Source organism: Notolabrus celidotus, chromosome 19 (genome assembly GCF_009762535.1).
Source record: "Notolabrus celidotus isolate fNotCel1 chromosome 19, fNotCel1.pri, whole genome shotgun sequence".
In the NCBI taxonomy this organism is placed as follows: domain Eukaryota; kingdom Metazoa; phylum Chordata; class Actinopteri; order Labriformes; family Labridae; genus Notolabrus; species Notolabrus celidotus.
This window is the reverse complement of record NC_048290.1, coordinates 624,481-643,802: the sequence shown is the minus strand read 5'-3', so window position 1 is coordinate 643,802 and position 19,322 is coordinate 624,481. Positions and strand designations below refer to the sequence as shown.

Genomic DNA, 19,322 nt, shown 5'->3' with positions numbered 1-19,322 from the left:
GGAGCTCAGACTCAAAGTAGAGCTGCTGCTCCTCAGGATTGAGAGGAGCCAGGTGAGGTGGTTCGGGTATCTGGTCCCGATGCCTCCCGGACGTCTCCCTGGGGAGGTGTTTCAGGCATGCCAGTCTGGGAGGAGGTCACAGGGAAGACCTAGGACATGCAGGTGAGATTATATCTGTCAGCTGGCCTGGGAGCGCCTCGGTAGAGGAGCTGGTGGAAGTGGCCGGGGAGAGGAGGGTCTGGGCTTCCCTGCTGAGACTGCTGCCCCCGAGACCCGGACCCAGATAAGCGGAGGAAGATGGTACGGTATAGGACAGTGTTTTCAGGGAGACATTTCTGAAAGTCTACTCAGAGCACTCTTGTGTTGAATGCTGCACTTAAAAATTTAAAGCTCCTGTGAGAGTTTTTTTGTGAGTTATTAAAACAGACTGTAATCAATACTGATGCCTCTTTAAGAGCAACAAAAGCAAACGAGCCCATCAGGGATAAGACTCCCGGATATAAAATGTGTCGTTTGAGGCTCAACAGTTTGTAGAATAGAAATAAAGTAATGATATAATAAGAGTGACTCAGCAGGGCGGTCACATAAACAGGCACTGTAGAGTTTTTAAATAAGGAACAAAGGCGTTTACGAAGCACACATTTCTTTATCACTTTTCAAAATGTCAAAACATCAACTTCACGTTTGATATAGTGACACGTCATCGTCACACAGCTCGGCTCTGACCGTTAAACACAAACCTCCTGCAGGGAAGAGAAGACTTCTCTGCCGACGCTTCCTCTGAATAAAGTAGAACTGAGTTCGTTTTTTTTGGCTCGTGATCAGACGCCGCCGCCGGCAGCGTTCCTTCTTGGCGGCGTTTCAGAACTGCACGGCGCTCGGCGGGATGTCAAACATGGAGGGGTCGAACTGCTGCCCTTTAAACGGCGAGCCCTCGGCGTCCCAGCCCTTCTTCAGCATCTCGTGCACCTTCTGTGGACGGAGAGGAGGGAGGAGGAGGTGTGTGTGAATACATATATAACTCACATGAAGACGACAGTGACACCTGGTGGTGAGTTCAGGTAATGCAAACACACTGACATAAATAAACTCAGTGCAGTTTTTAAATGATGTACCTCTGCTGCCACTAGGAAGACACATCTTAGACTGTAACATTAACATTAGTATCTTAGGGGTTAGATCAATCTGTGCACTCTTCCTCTACGTGTGAGGAGACATTCAGGGCTTAGAGTTTTTAATCTGGACGCTCTCTTACTCCAAAGAGTTGACAAAAATGGTGACACTAAGCTCCATCAGGAGAAAACGCAGCAGAGAGCGGATATTCTGACGCCATTTCTCCCTACATCAGACGCAAAATGAAGCCGGACGACATTTAGAGCAGGTGTCCTCTTAGGCCTGATGGGTGTAATATGTGTTGAGAACTGGGCCTTCATGTGCCAACAATCCATCCCTTATCTCACTGTGTGCAGTCAGGGGTTCCCAAACTTTCCCAAACCCCCAAAATATAGATCTCCACTGTCCCTCAAAGATATTTAATGTGTCTTCATTTAGCTGGTCTGCAGAAAACGACCCTACCTATATGAGCATGTGTTTCCTGTGCCGTCATGAATTGACCTGCTGCTACTGCTGGCTGAAGAGTTTGGGAACCCCTGATGTAGACTACCGTCACACTGCAGGAAAAAGTGACTCAGATCTGAGATTTTATGACAGCTTTAACGCCAAGAGTCTCATGAAATCTGATCTTTTCAAATCAGATCAGGACCAGCTTCATACGAGGTCAGATACATCAGATACAGGTCCAGTCTTTGCAGTCTGAACAACGAGTGACTTTGACGTCACTCTTGAGCGACACTTGAAAAGACTGCATCTAAAACTTCACGTTAACACCCGAATAAAGGCCTGCAGTGAGGAGGTAGCCATAAAAGTTAAATCATGTGACCGAGGTTGGATTCTCCTCCTCCTCCTCTCCTCATCCATGTTGTCTTTCTGGTCCTCTGAAAACCTCTGACCTGTTGACTCCAGGCCTGGCTCCGCTCATCATGACTTTGGTTTGTTGTTGTAGTTAAGTGAAATACGATCTGGTGATAACACAGAGTCTTTTATTCTGAAAATTAACCGGATGTTTTCATTTTGACTTCCTGTCCCGCTCCATCTGCTCTGTTGCGATTGATGCGTCGTGCTGCGGCATCCGGTGAACATAGAAGTCTTGTGTATCTGATCCGGAGGACTCAGACCTGCCGGATCAGAGACGCAGCCGGAACGCAACGGAGCGGATCCAGTGGAAGTTAACACATTGACTAGAATAGAAACCTATCAGATCTGGAGCTGTGACGGGTCAGTGTTTGTGTGATTGTAATGAGTCGTGTCCTCACTATTTCGTGGCTCTGCGGTTTGCCCTGCAGCTTCTGATGGTAGTCGAAGGTGAGTCTGTCCAGGACGGCGTGCTCCTCGTCGTCCACCGACGCCATCGAGCGCTCCCGGTTTATTTGGTTTACATCGATCTCCTGCTCTCCTTTCAGCACGGCGTTCCACCAAACCTCCGACGTCTTACTGAGCGACAGCTGCAGGTCAGAGACAGAGAGGGAGAGTATTCAGAGTTTCAGTGTGTGTGTGTGTGTGTGTGTGTGTGTGTGTGTGTGTGTGTGTGTGTGAGTGAGTGAGTGAGTGAGTGTGTGTGTGTGTGTGTGTGTGTGTGAGTGAGTGTGTGTGAGTGTGTGTGTGTAAGTGAGTGAGTGAATATAAGTGTGTGTGTGTGTGTGTGTGTGTGTGTGTGTGTGTGTGTGAGTGAGTGAGTGTGTGTGTGAGTGAGTGTGTGTAAGTGAGTGTGTGTGTGAGTGAGTGTGTGTAAGTGAGTGTGTGAGTGAGTATAAGTGTGTGTGTGTGTGTGTGTGTGTGTGAGTGAGTGAGTGTGTGAGTGAGTGAGTGAGTGAGTATAAGTGTGTGTGTGTGTGTGTGTGTGTGTGTGAGTGTGAGTGAGTGAGTGAGTGTGTGAGTGAGTGAGTATAAGTGTGTGTGTGTGTGTGTGTGTGTGTGTGTGTGTGAGTGTGTGAGTGAGTGTGTGAGTGAGTGTGTGAGTGAGTGTGTGAGTGAGTGAGTGAGTGAGTATAAGTGTGTGTGTGTGTGTGTGTGTGTGTGTGAGTGTGAGTGAGTGAGTGAGTGTGTGAGTGAGTGAGTATAAGTGTGTGTGTGTGTGTGTGTGTGTGTGTGAGTGTGAGTGAGTGTGTGAGTGAGTGAGTGAATATAAGTGAGTGTGTGTGTGTGTGTGTGTGTGTGTGAGTGAGTGAGTGAGTGTGTAAGTGAGTGAGTATAAGTGTGTGTGTGTGTGTGTGTGTGAGTGAGTGAGTGTGTGTAAGTGAGTGAGTATAAGTGTGTGTGTGTGTGTGAGTGAGTGAGTGAGTGTGTGTAAGTGAGTGAGTATAAGTGTGTGTGTGTGTGTGTGTGAGTGAGTGAGTGTGTGTGTGTGTGAGTGAGTGAGTGTGTGTGTGTGTGTGTGTGAGTGTGTGTGTGAGTGAGTGAGTGAGTGAGTGAGTGTGTATGTGTGTGTGTGTGTGTGAGTGAGTGAGTGAGTGAGTGTGTGTGTGTGTGTGAGTGTGTGAGTGAGTGTGTGTAAGTGAGTGAGTATAAGTGTGTGTGTGTGTGTGTGTGTGTGTGAGTGAGTGAGTGTGTGAGTGAGTGAGTGTGTGAGTGAGTGTGTGAGTGAGTGTGTGTGTGAGTGAGTGAGTGTGTGTAAGTGAGTGAGTATAAGTGTGTGTGTGTGTGTGTGTGTGTGTGTCTGTGTGTGTGTGTGTGTGTGTGTGAGTGAGTGAGTGTGTGAGTGAGTGAGTGAGTGAGTATAAGTGTGTGTGTGTGTGTGTGTGTGTGTGTGTGTGTGTGTGTGTGTGAGTGAGTGAGTGAGTGAGTGTGTGAGTGAGTGTGTGTGTGAGTGTGTGTGTGAGTGAGTGAGTGAGTGTGTGTGTGTGTGTGTGTGTGTGTGTGTGTGTGTGTGTGTGTGTGTGTGTGTGTGTGTGTGTGTGTGTGTGCTCACCACCACACAGTTCCCGGGCTCCAGACTCCACAGAGAGTTCTCAGAGTTGATCTTGTGCATGAACTCTCCCTCCATCAGCGTGGTCTCCTCGGCTCCGTCCCTCATACACACTCGGACGCTGCTGGTCTGCAGACTCACGCTGACCTGCGGACGCTCAGACGGACACGGAGCACGTGAGTCACGCCTGCTGCTGCTGGAACAAGCCGAGCGGTGTGTGTGACACGCCGACTGCACTCACCTGTCTTCCTTTAACGACTGTTTTTGGCACGAGCACTCGGACCTCCACGTCGGTGTAGTCCTGAGACCAGGTGTAGTTGTCTCTCACGGCTCCGTTGTAACTGTCGGGGTGAGCCTGGAACGTCCCCTGACCCCTGAAACAAGCAGGCAGACATTAAGAGATGAAGCCAGAGTAACGCTGAATGTTCTGTTTCATGGTTACTCACTCCTCTCCGGGGTTTGTGCAGGCTGCAGCTCCCTGAGACGTCGGTCCTGATCCAGTACCGCTGCTGTCACTGCTGCTGGGCTGAGAGCCGCCTGACGCTTCTGAAGGGGCCGGGTCTGGGACGCTTGCAGGGTCTGATGAGGAGCTCTGAGCCTGTGCTCCCTCTGTGCTCTGCTCCTCCGTCTCCTCTGCTGCGATCTCCAGCTCCTGAATGGCAGCAGGAGGAAGACACTGACTCTCCTGTTTCCTCCGCAGCTCACTCAGCTTCCTCTCTCTGTCGTGATCCGCGACCTTCTCAAACAGCCGATACGTCTGCAGAGGAAGAGAGGCAGGCTGTTTATAATGCAGTGACTTCCACTACAGAGTCATGTCTGTTTATAATGCAGTGACTTCCACTACAGAGTCATGTCTGTTTATAATGCAGTGACTTCCACTACAGAGTCATGTCTGTTTATAATGCAGTGACTTCCACTACAGAGTCATGTCTGTTTTTAATGCAGTGACTTCCACTACAGAGTCATGTCTGTTTATAATGCAGTGACTTCCACTACAGAGTCATGTCTGTTTATAATGCAGTGACTTCCACTACAGAGTCATGTCTGTTTATAATGCAGTGACTTCCACTACAGAGTCATGTCTGTTTTTAATGCAGTGACTTCCACTACAGAGTCATGTCTGTTTATAATGCAGTGACTTCCACTACAGAGTCATGTCTGTTTATAATGTAGTGACTTCCACTACAGAGTCATGTCTGTTTATAATGCAGTGACTTCCACTACAGAGTCATGTCTGTTTTTAATGCAGTGACTTCCACTACAGAGTCAGGTCTGTTTTATTAATGCAGTGACTTCCACTACAGAGTCATGTCTGTGTTTAATGCAGTGACTTCCACTACAGAGTCATGTCTGTTTTTAATGCAGTGACTTTCACTACAGAGCCATGTCTGTGTTTAATGCATTGACTTCCACTACAGAGTCATGTCTGTGCTTAATGCAGTGACTTCCACTACAGAGTCATGTCTGTTTATAATGCAGTGACTTCCACTACAGAGTCATGTCTGTGTTTAATGCAGTGACTTCCACTACAGAGTCATGTCTGTTTTATTAATGCAGTGGCTTCCACTACAGAGTCATGTCTGTTTTTAATGCAGTGACTTCCACTACAGAGTCATGTCTGTTTGTAATGCAGTGACTTCCACTACAGAGTTATGTCTGTTTTTAATGCAGTGACTTCCACTACAGAGTTATGTCTGTTTTTAATGCAGTGACTTCCACTACAGAGTCATGTCTGTTTGTAATGCAGTGACTTCCACTACAGAGTCATGTCTGTTTGTAATGCAGTGACTTCCACTACAGAGTTATGTCTGTTTTTAATGCAGTGACTTCCACTACAGAGTCATGTCTGTTTTTAATGCAGTGACTTCCACTACAGAGTCATGTCTGTTTTTAATGCAGTGACTTCCACTACAGAGTCATGTCTGTGTTTAATGCAGTGACTTCCACTACAGAGTCATGTCTGTTTTCAATGCAGTGACTTCCACTACAGAGCCATGTCTGTTTTATTAATGCAGACTTCCACTACAGAGTCATGTCTGTGTTTCATGCAGTGACTTCCACTACAGAGTCAAGTCTATTTTTAATGCAGTGACTTCCACTACAGAGTCATGTCTGTTTTTAATGCAGTGACTTCCACTACAGAGTCATGTCTGTTTTATTAATGCAGTGACTTCCACTACAGAGTCATGTCTGTGTTTCATGCAGTGACTTCCACTACAGAGTCAAGTCTGTTTTTAATGCAGTGACTTCCACTACAGAGTCATGTCTGTGTTTAATGCAGTGACTTCCACTACAGAGTCATGTCAGTGTTTAATGCAGTGACTTCCACTACAGAGTCATGTCTGTGTTTCATGCAGTGACTTCCACTACAGAGTCATGTCTGTGTTTAATGCAGTGACTTCCACTACAGAGTCATGTCTGTGTTTAATGCAGTGACTTCCACTACAGAGTCATGTCTGTGTTTAATGCAGTGACTTCCACTGCAGAGTCATGTCTCTTTTTAATGCAGTGACTTCCACTACAGAGTCATGTCTGTCTTTAATGCAGTGACTTCCACTACAGAGTCATGTCTCTTTTTAATGCAGTGACTTCCACTACAGAGCCATGTCTGTTTTATTAATGCAGTGACTTCCACTACAGAGTCATGTCTGTGTTTAATGCAGTGACTTCCACTACAGAGTCATGTCTGTTTTATTAATGCAGTGACTTCCACTACAGAGTCAGGTCTGTTTTTAATGCAGTGACTTCCACTACAGAGTCATGTCTGCTTTTAATGCAGTGACTTCCACTACAGAGTCATGTCTGTGTTTAATGCAGTGACTTCCACTACAGAGTCATGTCTGTTTTTAATGCAGTGACTTCCACTACAGAGTCATGTCTGTGTTTAATGCAGTGACTTCCACTACAGAGTTATGTCTGTTTTTAATGCAGTGACTTCCACTACAGAGTCATGTCTGTTTTTAATGCAGTGACTTCCACTACAGAGTCATGTCTGTTTTTAATGCAGTGACTTCCACTACAGAGTCATGTCTGTGTTTAATTCAGTGACTTCCACTACAGAGTCATGTCTGTTTATAATGCAGTGACTTCCACTACAGAGTCATGTCTGTTTATAATGCAGTGACTTCCACTACAGAGTCATGTCTTTTTTAATGCAGTGACTCATTCCTGATGGTCTTGTTTATGTTATAGTTCATAAAGAGGACCCAACACTGATTTAAAGTCTTCTTTGTAAACAGTTAAAATCCCTTAGTGGAGCTTTAATTGGTCGCTTGTTTACATTGTTTACATCATGATTAAAGCACCGCAGCACGTTCACAAACTTCACCTTTAACACCATCTTCTCTGCTACACCCGGGGGGAACCCCATCTGGTCGCTGGGGCCGGACAACAGCCGGTAGAAGTCCGTCTTGCGGTACAGGAACCCGAAATAGATCTGTAAGAAGTCCTGGATGTTCCCGACGTGCTGCAGGATCCCCAGCAGAGCGTTGTCGTACATCTCCGTCATCTCCAACGGTGACGACATGGCGGCTTTTAACGTTTCTCCGCGTTCAGTAACCTTTACAGTTTAATAACCGATAATTTAATCAACACAAACAAAGAGATTTCTACAAGAAAAACAAGTTAATAAATAATTGGAAGTCGGGGGGAACAGTTTCTCAACGTCTGTGTTCCTCCTTCCAGAACAATACTACTTATTCCGGTTTACCCTTTCAAAATAAGAGAAAACGAATACGAATACGTACAGTTTGACCGATTAAAATAGCACACACTTACAGAAAGAAATGTCTACATGTGAAATATTGCGTGATGTGAAGTTTTAAAGTCGTTATGAGACTTATATTTAATTTAATCAGCGCTTTTCACTTTCTGTTACTTTTATTTTCTTCTACATCCGGTTGGTCGAACTCAATAATCGTCCGTCGAAAGCAGACACCTGACTGACGATAAACAGTTCCAGTTAGAAACATGGCGGCGTCCTTGAGCAGCGCAGGGAGCGCGAGGCTGCTGGTGAGTAAAATAACATTTTAGGTAATATAACTCTAATATAAAGTGTTAAAATATATATACTAGTTTACTAATAACTTATTTTTAAGCTAACGGTTAAAGCTGTCAGTAACGTTACAGGAGGACGCTGAAGTTAGCGTCTGATTCGTAGCATCCACTTCAGCTGTTATGGAAATGTTAATGAAACAAGATCCTGATCCAAAACCAGCACAGCTAGACTTCTCAGACCTGGACCTAATAATATGAGAGAGTACACCTCTTAAAACTCAGTTTTCATTTAGTAAAACCTCTATTAGTTCCCCCCAAAATGCAAAAACAGGCGATTTTACTGCTTTTTATCTGCCTAGACCAAACTGGACCAGGTCCTGATCCAGAACCACCACACCTAGACTTTTCAGATCTGGCCTTAATTAATCTAGAGATGCTACAGACTGTATTACACACCGTTTCAGATTTGTGAAACTGTTATACTATTTGTGAAAATGCAAGAAAGTGGGATTTCACATCCATTTTCACCTCTAGATCATATTGGACCAGGTCCTGAACCAGAACCACCACACCTATACTACTCAGATCTGGCCTTAATTAACCCTGAGAGGCTACAGACTTATTAAAACACACTTTCAGATTCGTGAAATATTTATACTATTTCTGAAAATGCAAGAAAGGGGGATTTCACTGCTTATTATCACGCCAAGACCATATTGGACCAGGTCCTGAACCAGAACAACCACACCTAGACTTGTTAGATCTGTACTTCACTATATAAGCGAGTCTACAGACCTCTTAAAAAACAGTTTCAGATTTGTGAAACCTTGATACCTTTTTGTGTAAATGCAAGAAAAGGTGATTTCAATAGGTGTTTGCTTAATTTTCACCTCGAGACCATATTAGACCAGGTCCAGATCTAGAACCACAATGCCTTGACCTCTCTGATCTGGCCTTAATTATTCTAGAGAGGTTACAGAGGCTTTAAAAGACCGTTTCAGATTTATGAAACTTTTATACTACCTGGAAAACTACAATAAATAGGAATTAACTGCTTATTTTGACCCTAAGACCACATTGAACCAGGTCCTGAACCATGTCACTCATCAGAGCCAACAAACGCCTCGTTCCCTCAGCACCAGGTGTATGAATCAGATGTTTTAAACCCTCCTCATGGTGTTCCTTGTTGTTTCTCTGCAGAGTGCACTAACCCGGTCTGGATCTTTGTGCAGCTCCTCTGGAAGCAGAGCGCTCCATGTCACTGCGGCGTGCTGCAAGGTGAGCATCACTTTCCAAACACCATCAGACCATTGTGGTACTACCCTCTAAAGACACCTGTATTCAAGGTGGTTTAAAACATGCTTGTATCAACACCTCTTGATGTCTTCCCCCTCTTTGTTCCCAGAACCGAGCAGCTCGTGTGCGAGTCGGGAAAGGAGACAGACCTTTGACCTACGAGGAAGCGCTTCCTCCTCATTACATTGGCCACCGCAAAGGATGGCTGTCACAACACACCAGTAAGCATGAGCACACCTTTAATGAGAGCTGAACTGTACGGGGGCCTCCTGTAGATCGCAGCAGCCTGTGATGGCTGCATCATAATCCTTCAGGGCAAATCCATCAGACCAAAGTACATCCTCTTAAAGTTGTTTCTGTTCCTCACAGGCTTAGATCGGTATTTACAGGATCCTCACTGTGTTGAACTTAAAGAATCCAAACATCAGGACCCGGGTTAAAGAGTCCTGTCCCTGTCTCTTTCAGGTAACCTTAAAGGAGAAGAGGGCGCAGCTGATCGCACTGTGGAGGACATGTTCTTGAGGCGTTTCATGTTCGGGACTTTCCACAACTGCCTGGCCAACGAGATCGTCATCAAGAGGAGAGGAAACGTGCTCCTCGTGTGCGCGCTGATGTTACAGAAGCTGCCTCCTCAGAAGTTCTACTTCCTGATCGGATACTCGGAGGCTCTGCTGTCGCACTTCTACAAGTGTCCCGTGAAGTTAGAGGTTCAGACGATGCAGGACAAAGCTGTGTACAAGTACCTCTGATGGAGGAGGGATTTAAAATTATGTTTCTGTATAAATGTGACTCTGTTCATGTCTTCTTTCTCCTGTTTCAGAAGTTTTCAGCTTAAGCGCTTTCGTGTACAAACTGTCTTCATTAAGAGAAATAAAATCATGTTTTCATTTGAATATTTAACAACTTACAGCAAATAAAGTCTCATTTCATTTAGAGATTCTCATGCACTTCCTCCTGGACCCAGAGCTCGCTGCAGGGATCACAATCCTGTCTCTCCTGGGGACAGAATCCCTCAGGAGGAGCTGGACACTTTGCAGAGGGAGAGAAAAGGAAACGTCTAAAAGGAAGACGAGCAGATTATAATGCTTCTTTAGATTTTAATCATTTCCATCACAGTGCAAAAATACATTCACATTTAAAAAAGGCACACGAGCCCGGTCAGTGCAAAAACAAGGCACACAGGATTAAAGCGTTCATTTGGTGTGACGTTTCCCTTAATGGATCCCCGACAACGTAAAGAAAATAACACGTCTCAGAAGTTTCAGCACATTTCATCCATCTTTAAAAACAAAAAGCCTTCTTCACACATCGTCAGAGTAAAAGACACATCAGGGTTAAAACTGTGGCACAGACGGAGACGTGAGATGGAGATCATTCAAAAGAGACTTTACGTTTTGAACTGCTTTCATTAGACGAAGGTAAGACAGAGCTGGTGCATCTTCAAGAGATAGTTTAACCTTCAGGGGAGTCAGGGGAGAGGTTGGAGGCTAATCTGAACAACAAATATACTAAACCAGACACTATTTGGCTGAATGAGCTCAGAATGAAGACTGAAAGACTCACAAGGGGGCAAGAAATGATCCCAAACTCACAGTTAGCCTCAATAAAGCGATTAGTTATCACTGTTATTCTTCAGTTTTTTGGCACCAGAAATGCTGGTCAGTAGATTTTGTAGATTTCCCTCCATATTTGAAACACTTCCTGTCCAGATGACGGCTTAAATTACAGCAACAGTGTACCAGCAAACTTTTGGATTCATACAAACAAATGACGTCAACATTTTGTGTTTATATAGCTCATAAAATGTTCAGATGTTTCAGGATTGTAGAGGGAAAGTGACCTTAAGGGCCTGTGTCCACTAACATTTTCAGGGTGCCTCTTCTGCTGCTAGATCATAAAAGTTGTCTCACGTAATGTTCGCTTCAGGTGTTATTTATTTGAGGACATTTCAGGAAAAAAATGTAAAAACAGCTGAAGGGAATGAGTCCTGGAATTAGCAGCGGCTTCACCTGAAAACTAACCCCTCAAGAAAACCGGTCAGGTTACTTTCTCTGTATTGTTGTGAGAAAGGTAACATCCAAAGTCACCTCATCTCTTCATTTTGATTGGTCAGTTAGAAAGAAGTGCTATGAAAGAGCGCAGCAACCCAAAACAGCTGACAGGGCATGTAAATGTTGCAGGCGCTGCCAGTCCCAAAGAAGCTGCCAGTGGACACAGGCCCTTAAAGAAGTCTGAATCATGCAGAATCTTAGAGACCAATCTGCTCAAAGGGAATCAAGAAAGCAGTTTAAGAAAGTAAAGTCTCCAGAGAGTGAGAGACGTTTGAGCACAGCTCAGAAAATTAGATATTTTTCACAGTAGACATTTTGACTTCTCACGGCAGGAAACGTACGAGCGACACGAGGCGGGAACAAGTTTGACGTTTTTGGAAATACCCTTTAAAAACATCCCTTCTCTGGCAGAGGAGTTTATTTATAGGACATTGATCCCACTCTCATGTCTGTTCTGTTTCATATGAAGTTATAACCAGGCCACACTTAACTTAGCTTAGCTTAGCTTAGCGTAGCCTAGCAGGAATATATTGTATCAGTAAAAAGCATAAAAGACAAAAAGAAAGAAAAAGATAAAACTTAAGTTAGCATAAAGACTGAAAACAGAAGGAAACAGCTAGCTTGCTTATCAAATCTTGAAATGTTATCCCTGTTCCTTGTAGAGAAGCCAGTTTGAAACGACACCATCTTTCTTAAAGGGGTCAAGGGGTCAGGGACTAATCCCTGATCAACACCAAAGATGTGCACGTATAGTCGACTATAGGCCTGAAATGTCGATCCTATGTTGTGTCTAAGCTGTAGTTCACCCTCCCTCCACTAGGCGGGGCTGTCGCTCTGGTTAAAGCTCTACCACCTGGATGCAAACAAGCACAGGTGACAGTTCAAGCTAACTGCCTCCATGCAGTCGCTAACAGTTGAATATGTCGTGAGCGAGAAATTAAATCAGTAAAAGAAAAGTCGAATTATTCCTTCAGTAAGTCATCGACAATGAGCAGCAGAAGTTAGCACAACAGAAACCTTCTTTAAGCTAATGTTAGCTAAAACAATCTCAAGCAAAAGCTACATATTTAGCATACAGATAAGCTAGTGGTATCAAACCTCTCCTTTAAATATGTGAAAAACTTGATAACTATTTCTAAACTTTAAACTATAAGACAACAAAGGAAGATCAGCAACAGGTGTTCATGCTAAGCTAAGCTAACCGCGTCAATGCTTTAGCTAGATATGAAACAGACAGATATGAGTGGGGTTGGTTATCTCATCAGACTCTGAATGAAAGACATTTTTATAAAGTCAAACTTGTTCCTGACGTGACGGCCGTGTTCTGTTCAAGCGTCCCAGTAAACCATGATGATGTGACAGTGAACCAGCATGCACAAAACCAGGACCCTGAAACTGAAGCAGCTAAACAGAATCCAGTCCCTTTCCTCTGGAGACTCGTCTTCATCTGACGGTTTGAGACATTTTTAATAAACAGTCAAACAAACGAACCCTTCCTTTCTCTGAGAGAAGTGACTGAGTCTGTGTTTCAGTTTGTTACTTGAGGTCCCGGCAGCTGTCGCCCTCACAGGACTGCAGTTTAATGAGCCGCTGGTTCATGGCCTGCAGGATGGCCGGGTCCACCTTCTTCACGATGTTCTCCAGCTGATGGGGGTCCGATGTCAGATTATAGACCTCCACAAACGACTGGAGACACAAAGAAGAACACACTCAGATTCAACGTCTGTGTTTACACCAACCATCTTCACTCACTGCTTTACTTCTCTGTGCACGTGTCAAAACATCCTCTGAGCAGCACTTTGGAGTCAAACTTAAATATTAAATCATCTTTAATGAACATTAATGTGTCCTTAACAGAGGAGGATCAGGGACAGACCTACAAAACACTTTTTTGAAGATCAGATTTTTTTTTCTCAGGATTCTGGAATTCTTTTTTTGGGGGGGGGGGATTCTAGAATTATTTCTTTCCCAGAGTTCTATAATTCTGAGATTAATTCTATAATTCTGAGCTTAATTCTATAATTCTGAGATTAATTCTATAATTCTGAGATTAATTATAGGATTCTGAGATTATTTCTAGAATTCTTGAATTAATTCTATAATTCTGAGATTAATTATAGAATTCTGGAATTATTTCTATAATTCTGAGATTTATTCTATAATTCTGGAATTAATTCTATAATTCTGAGATTAATTCTATAATTCTGAGATTAATTATAGGATTCTGAGATTATTTCTAGAATTCTTGAATTAATTCTAGAATTCTGAGATTGATTCTAGAATTCTGGAATTTATTCTAGAATTCTGAGATTACTTCTAGGATTCTGAGATTATTTCTAGAATTCTGAGATTAATTCTAGGATTCTGAGATTATTTCTAGAATTCTTGAATTAATTCTAGAATTCTGAGATTAATTCTAGAATTCTGAGATTAATTCTAGGATTCTGAGATTATTTCTAGAATTCTTGAATTAATTCTAGAATTCTGGAATTATTTCTAGAATTCTGAGATTAATTCTAGAATTCTGAGATTGATTCTAGAATTCTGGAATTAATTCTAGAATTCTGAGATTAATTCTAGAATTCTGAGATTAATTCTAGAATTATTTATTTCCTAGAATTCTGAGATTAATTCTAGAATTCTGAGATTCATTCTAGAATTATTTATTTCCCAGAGTTCTATAATTCTGAGGTTAATTCTATAATTCTGGAATTAATTCTATAATTCTGAGATTACTTCTAGAACTATTTTTATTCTCAGAATCTTAGAATTCTGAGACAAGAATGTTTATTGCACACATGATTGCACCGAAGCCCTGCGATGCAAGTGAGAAATATTGAATTAATTGATCCATTTTTTAAAGTCTCATGAAGTAGTTTCCTCTCCTGTTTCACTCACTTAAGAACAAGTAACACAAGAATATTTGCCAGAATATTTAAACACAAGATAAAAGCAATTTGGAAATTAATTTTAAATTGGAGGATTATATAATTCATTAAGTTTATTTTTCTGTGAACTATGAAAATATTTGGGACACAAATTTTTCTATTTTAAGGTAAAAAATAAATAAATTAGTGGACTCTTCAGTTTAGCCAAAATAAGTAAACAACATGAAAAATCTCCAAAAATGAACCTTTAAAATATTCTCCCTCTGAACCTGTTCCTCCAGAGTGAAGAAAGGAACAACCAGCCTGAGAATGCAAACACTCAGGTGTCACATTTTCTGAGTATGACCTTTAAAAGTGACAGAAAATGTGTGATGTCGTACCTCGCTGTCTGCGAACTCGCAGTACTGCAGGTTTTGATCTTTGTCCAGGGTCCTGACGCAGGCGTACGTGTTGTTGTAGGCGTCCTCACACACACAGTTCGGGAAACATTGCTGCAGGAAATCAAACACTGAGTCAGACATCAAGAATGTTGGTTAGAGCTGCTTTCATTGTTCAATACAATCAGGGAAGATAGGGAAGGGTCAGGTTTGATACCTTATTTCAGAGTTTATTCATGCTTTTATTTTGATAGGACAGACAGACTCGTCCTTATGTTGAGAAAACAAAGAGCAACATTTATCATTGACTGTCAGCCAAAATAAACTCAGTGACTGCACTCTGTCCTCGATGGCTGATCTCATTCTGAGTCATGTTTTCTATTAGTGGACCAAACTGTCACTTTTATTATTATGAGCTTCATGTCTCCTCTCATATCTCACCTTCTTCTGTGGCTGTTTGCTCTCTCTGTGTTTCAATGTGAAGGTTATGATTCTGTTTGTTGGTTAGAAGTTTAATGAGGTGGCAGGCGACACACCCTGCTGACTTCAGAGGATGGTAGTGATGCGTGCGGGCGCATGTACGCTATAAAAAAATTAAGGAATGCATTTCCCTCCTCGTAAACATTTTATAAAGCCAGCGTTGGGACGTCTCCAAACATCAGCGGTGAAATGCAACTTACAGGAATGACATCTATGTCCTCTGAGTGTTTGACAAACATGAGGTCACCAAAGCTTTAACCTTTGACCTCAGATTTAAAAACTGAATCAGCTCAATCAAGTGGAAGTTTGTGCTAAATATGAAGATATGCTGTCCTGCTTTAATATCTCTGATTGTTGTGAGACAGTCTGTTCTCATTGAAGATACTCACAGAAAGACCAGGACCGAGTTTGGGACAGAAAGGATCGGTCTCTGGATGTCCCTCTCCGGTGTATTCCACGAGGAAGAAAGGCCGAGCCGTGCCGTTACGTAGAGACGGAGCCTGAAAGACAGAACGTTATTAGTCAGGTTAAAGACCCGGAGGGGAAAACCTTAAAGCTCCAGCTCACCATCTGGGCGAGGAAGGACTGGCCGTCCACGTTCACGGTGGACAGGTTGGCTCCAGAAATGTCCAGTATGGTGGGAGCCAGGTCGATGTTTAAGACCAGAGCCTGAAGGCAACACAAACACACAGAAACATTAAAGTCAGATACAAGCAGAGAAACATGTGAACGCATCAGAGGAGGAGTTCAGCAGACCTTCAGGGTCTGGTTCGGTTTGATGCCTGGACCCCGGACCATGAGCGGGATCCTGATGTCGAATTCGTACAGCTGCCTTTTATCGATGGGCAGAGAGAACTGACCTGAAACAGAAGAGAGGAGATTACCCTGAGGCCACACACACACACACACACACACACACTCAGACACAGGAAGTAATGTACAGGTGTGTGAAGGTAGCAGTCTCACACCTGTGTGGTATCCGTTGTCAGACGTGTAGATGATGTAGGTGTTGTCCAACTCCTTTATACTCTCAAGTTTCTTCACCAGCTTCTCCACCATGTCGTCCACAGAGAGCAGCGTCTGCCACCTGATCATACATCATCAATCAGATACAACCATAACATGACTCTGCAGTGGAAGTCACTGCATTAAAAACAGACATGACTCTGTAGTGGAAGTCACTGCATTAAAGAGGGACATGACTCTGCAGTGGAAGTCACTGCATTAAAAGCAGACATGACTCTGCAGTGGAAGTCACTGCATTAAAAGGAGACATGACTCTGTAGTGGAAGTCACTGCATTAAAGAGGGACATGACTCTGTAGTGGAAGTCACTGCATTAAAAACAGACATGACTCTGTAGTGGAAGTCACTGCATTAAACACAGACATGACTCTGTAGTGGAAGTCACCGCATTAAAAACAGATATGACTCTGTAGTGGAAGTCACTGCATTAAACACAGACATGACTCTGTATTGGAAGTCACTGCATTAAACACAGTCATGACTCTGTAGTGGAAGTCACTGCATTAAAAACAGACATGACTCTGCAGTGGAAGTCACTGCATTAATAACAGACATGACTCTGTAGTGGAAGTCACTGCATTAATAACAGACATGACTCTGTAGTGGAAGTCACTGCATTAAACACAGACATAACTCTGTAGGTGAAATCACTGCATTAAAAACAGATATGACTCTGTAGGGGAAGTCACTGCATTAAAAACTGACATGACTCTGTAGTGGAAGTCACTGCATTAAAAACAGACATGACTCTGTAGTGGAAGTCACTGCATTAAAAACTGACATGACTCTGTAGTGGAAGTCACTGCATTATACACAGACATGACTCTGTAGTGGAAGTCACTACATTAAAAACAGACATGACTCTGTAGTGGAAGTCACTGCATTAAAGAGGGACATGACTCTGCAGTGGAAGTCACTGCATTAAAAGCAGACATGACTCTGCAGTGGAAGTCACTGCATTAAAAGGAGACATGACTCTGTAGTGGAAGTCACTGCATTAAAAACAGACATGACTCTGTAGTGGAAGTCACTGCATTAAACACAGACATGACTCTGTAGTGGAAGTCACTGCATTAAAAACAGACATGACTCTGTAGTGGAAGTCACTGCATTAAACACAGACATGACTCTGTAGTGGAAGTCACTGCATTAAACACAGACATGACTCTGTAGTGGAAGTCACTGCATTAAAAACAGACATGACTCTGTAGGGGAAGTCACTGCATTAAAAGCAGACATGACTCTGCAGTGGAAGTCACTGCATTAAAAGGAGACATGACTCTGTAGTGGAAGTCACTGCATTAAAAACTGACATGACTCTGTAGTGGAAGTCACTGCATTAAAAACTGACATCACTCTGCAGTGGAAGTCACTGCATTAAACACAGACATGACTCTGTAGTGGAAGTCACTGCATTGAAAACAGACATGACTCTGTAGTGGAAGTCACTTCATTAAAAACAGACATGACTCTGTAGTGGAAGTCACTGCATTAAAAACTGACATCACTCTGCAGTGGAAGTCACTGCATTAAACACAGACATGACTCTGTAGTGGAAGTCACTGCATTAAAAACAGACATGACTCTGCAGTGGAAGTCACTGCATTAAAAACAGACATGACTCTGTAGTGGAAGTCACTGCATTAAACACAGACATGACTCTGTAGTGGAAGTCACTGCGTTAAACACAGACATGACTCTGTAGTGGAAGTCACTGCATTAAAAACACTAACATGACTCTGTAGTGGAAGTCACTGCATTAAAAACAGACATGACTCTGTAGTGGAAGTCACTGCATTAAAAACAGACATGACTCTGTAGTGGAAGTCACTGCATTAAAAACAGACATGACTCTGTAGTGGAAGTCACTGCATTAAAAACAGACATGACTCTGTAGTGGAAGTCACTGCATTAAACACAGACATGACTCTGTAGTGGAAGTCACTGCATTAAAAACAGACATGACTCTGTAGTGGAAGTCACTGCATTAAAAACAGACATGACTCTGCAGGGGAAGTCACTTTATTAGAAACAGGTAATAACTCAGTTTTCCTACCTTTTCCTGAAGGCATCATCCAGGAAGGTGACGGAGCTGTTTGGCATGGGGTTGACGGGCTGACGCAGCAGCCAGTGTTTGTCCTGAAACACACAGACATTTATGGATTAAATGGACAGAGTATTTAAAAACAGTCTTTATATTAAGTTATGTTCGATGTGAACTCGGACTCACCTTCCCCGGTTTGTCAAAGCTCCCGTCACGAGGAGCCTTCACCGTGCTGAACTCCTTCTGGTACTGCGGCGCCGCAGTCCACGGGGAGTGAGGAGCCGGTGGAGACAGCATGATGAAGAACGGATGCTGAGGACTTCTGTCGTCCAGGAAGTGAAGGGACCTGTTGGTCTGGATGGAGGAACAACAGTCACTCAACATTTGAGAATCAAACACAGATTCAGACTCGGAGGAAACAACAGCGTGTTTGTTTGTGAGAATCAGGATCAGATGTGGATTCTTTTAAAACGACTTCCTGGGAGGTTAAACTTGATTGTTTGGCATTTGCTGCATCTGAGAGTTATTATCACCCCAGGATATGTAATAACATCTGCTCTAGTGCTGAGAAATACCTTTTATTAGATGTGACTAATGCTCACTGGGTTAAATCAGTCCTCTCTAAGCTGCTTCAAAACTCAGACCAACACATGAGGTTAGAGGATCTGAGTCCTGCAGAGTATAAGTCTGGTTTGGTTTGTCCTAAACTTGTGAGACTTTGATATTTTTACAGTTCTTGCTGCTGATAAAAGTACAAACCAGAGATGATAGAAAGTTCACTTCTCATAAAGTAAAACACTGAACGCTGTGTGAGCAGAACGACTCATGGGTCACCTGATGAGGATGACATAAAGGAGCAGCATGTAACCATAAAACAGGAGATGACACATCCAGACCCAGAACAAACGTCCTCTCAGTATTTCTCTGTTTTAACATGTATGTTACGTCATGTGGATGATTAACCCTTCACACTGCTGACGGCCCGTTTCTACGCTGATTCAGACCGTCTGGAGGTGAACCCATAAACCCTGAACAGACCTGAAACCCAGCTGACCTCAGTCTCATGAAGGTAACGTGTCACTTACTATGAGGTCTGTGAGGTAGTCCTTCTCATAGCTGTCCCCGTGCTTCTCTTCTTTACCGT

At 43.2% G+C, this 19,322-nt stretch overlaps 3 protein-coding genes across 3 annotated transcripts; 1 reads left to right on the top strand and 2 right to left on the bottom strand.

Annotated features, from left to right (window-relative positions):
• Positions 1-626: 626 nt before the first annotated feature.
• On the bottom strand, positions 627-7,719 carry nudcd3 (NudC domain containing 3). The gene is made up of 6 exons (XM_034709527.1): positions 7,350-7,719; positions 4,468-4,778; positions 4,263-4,395; positions 4,025-4,168; positions 2,373-2,561; positions 627-972 (listed from the first exon to the last, which is right to left on the bottom strand). The coding sequence occupies exons 1-6, from the start codon at positions 7,545-7,547 to the stop codon at positions 862-864; spliced, it is 1,086 nt and encodes a 361-aa protein (XP_034565418.1). The 5' UTR covers positions 7,548-7,719; the 3' UTR covers positions 627-861.
• Positions 7,720-7,909: 190 nt separating this feature from the next.
• Positions 7,910-10,220, top strand: mrps24 (mitochondrial ribosomal protein S24). Its single transcript, XM_034709535.1, has 4 exons — positions 7,910-8,032; positions 9,218-9,295; positions 9,423-9,534; positions 9,779-10,220. The coding sequence occupies exons 1-4, from the start codon at positions 7,991-7,993 to the stop codon at positions 10,060-10,062; spliced, it is 516 nt and encodes a 171-aa protein (XP_034565426.1). The 5' UTR covers positions 7,910-7,990; the 3' UTR covers positions 10,063-10,220.
• Positions 10,221-10,390: 170 nt separating this feature from the next.
• LOC117831455 (N-acetylglucosamine-6-sulfatase-like) lies at positions 10,391-19,317 on the bottom strand (the record flags this gene model as incomplete). Its single annotated transcript, XM_034710162.1, has 9 exons — positions 10,391-13,050; positions 14,633-14,743; positions 15,499-15,609; positions 15,677-15,778; positions 15,866-15,969; positions 16,078-16,196; positions 18,191-18,273; positions 18,365-18,532; positions 19,264-19,317. Coding segments are annotated over 9 exons (1,002 nt in total), but the record flags the coding sequence as incomplete, so codon positions are not given.
• Between the last annotated feature and the right edge of the window lie 5 nt (positions 19,318-19,322).

Coding starts and splice junctions, on each gene's coding strand:
- mrps24 (XM_034709535.1), top strand. CDS start 7,991: ATGGCGGCGTCCTTGAGCAGCGCAGGGAGCGCGAGGCTGCTG. Junction 8,033..9,217: donor CAGGGAGCGCGAGGCTGCTG/GTGAGTAAAATA, acceptor GTTTCTCTGCAG/AGTGCACTAACCCGGTCTGG. Junction 9,535..9,778: donor ATGGCTGTCACAACACACCA/GTAAGCATGAGC, acceptor TGTCTCTTTCAG/GTAACCTTAAAGGAGAAGAG.
- nudcd3 (XM_034709527.1), bottom strand. CDS start 7,547: ATGTCGTCACCGTTGGAGATGACGGAGATGTACGACAACGCTCTGCTG. Junction 4,779..7,349: donor CAGAGAAGATGGTGTTAAAG/GTGAAGTTTGTG, acceptor CTTCCTCTGCAG/ACGTATCGGCTGTTTGAGAA. Junction 4,169..4,262: donor CAGTCGTTAAAGGAAGACAG/GTGAGTGCAGTC, acceptor GAGCGTCCGCAG/GTCAGCGTGAGTCTGCAGAC.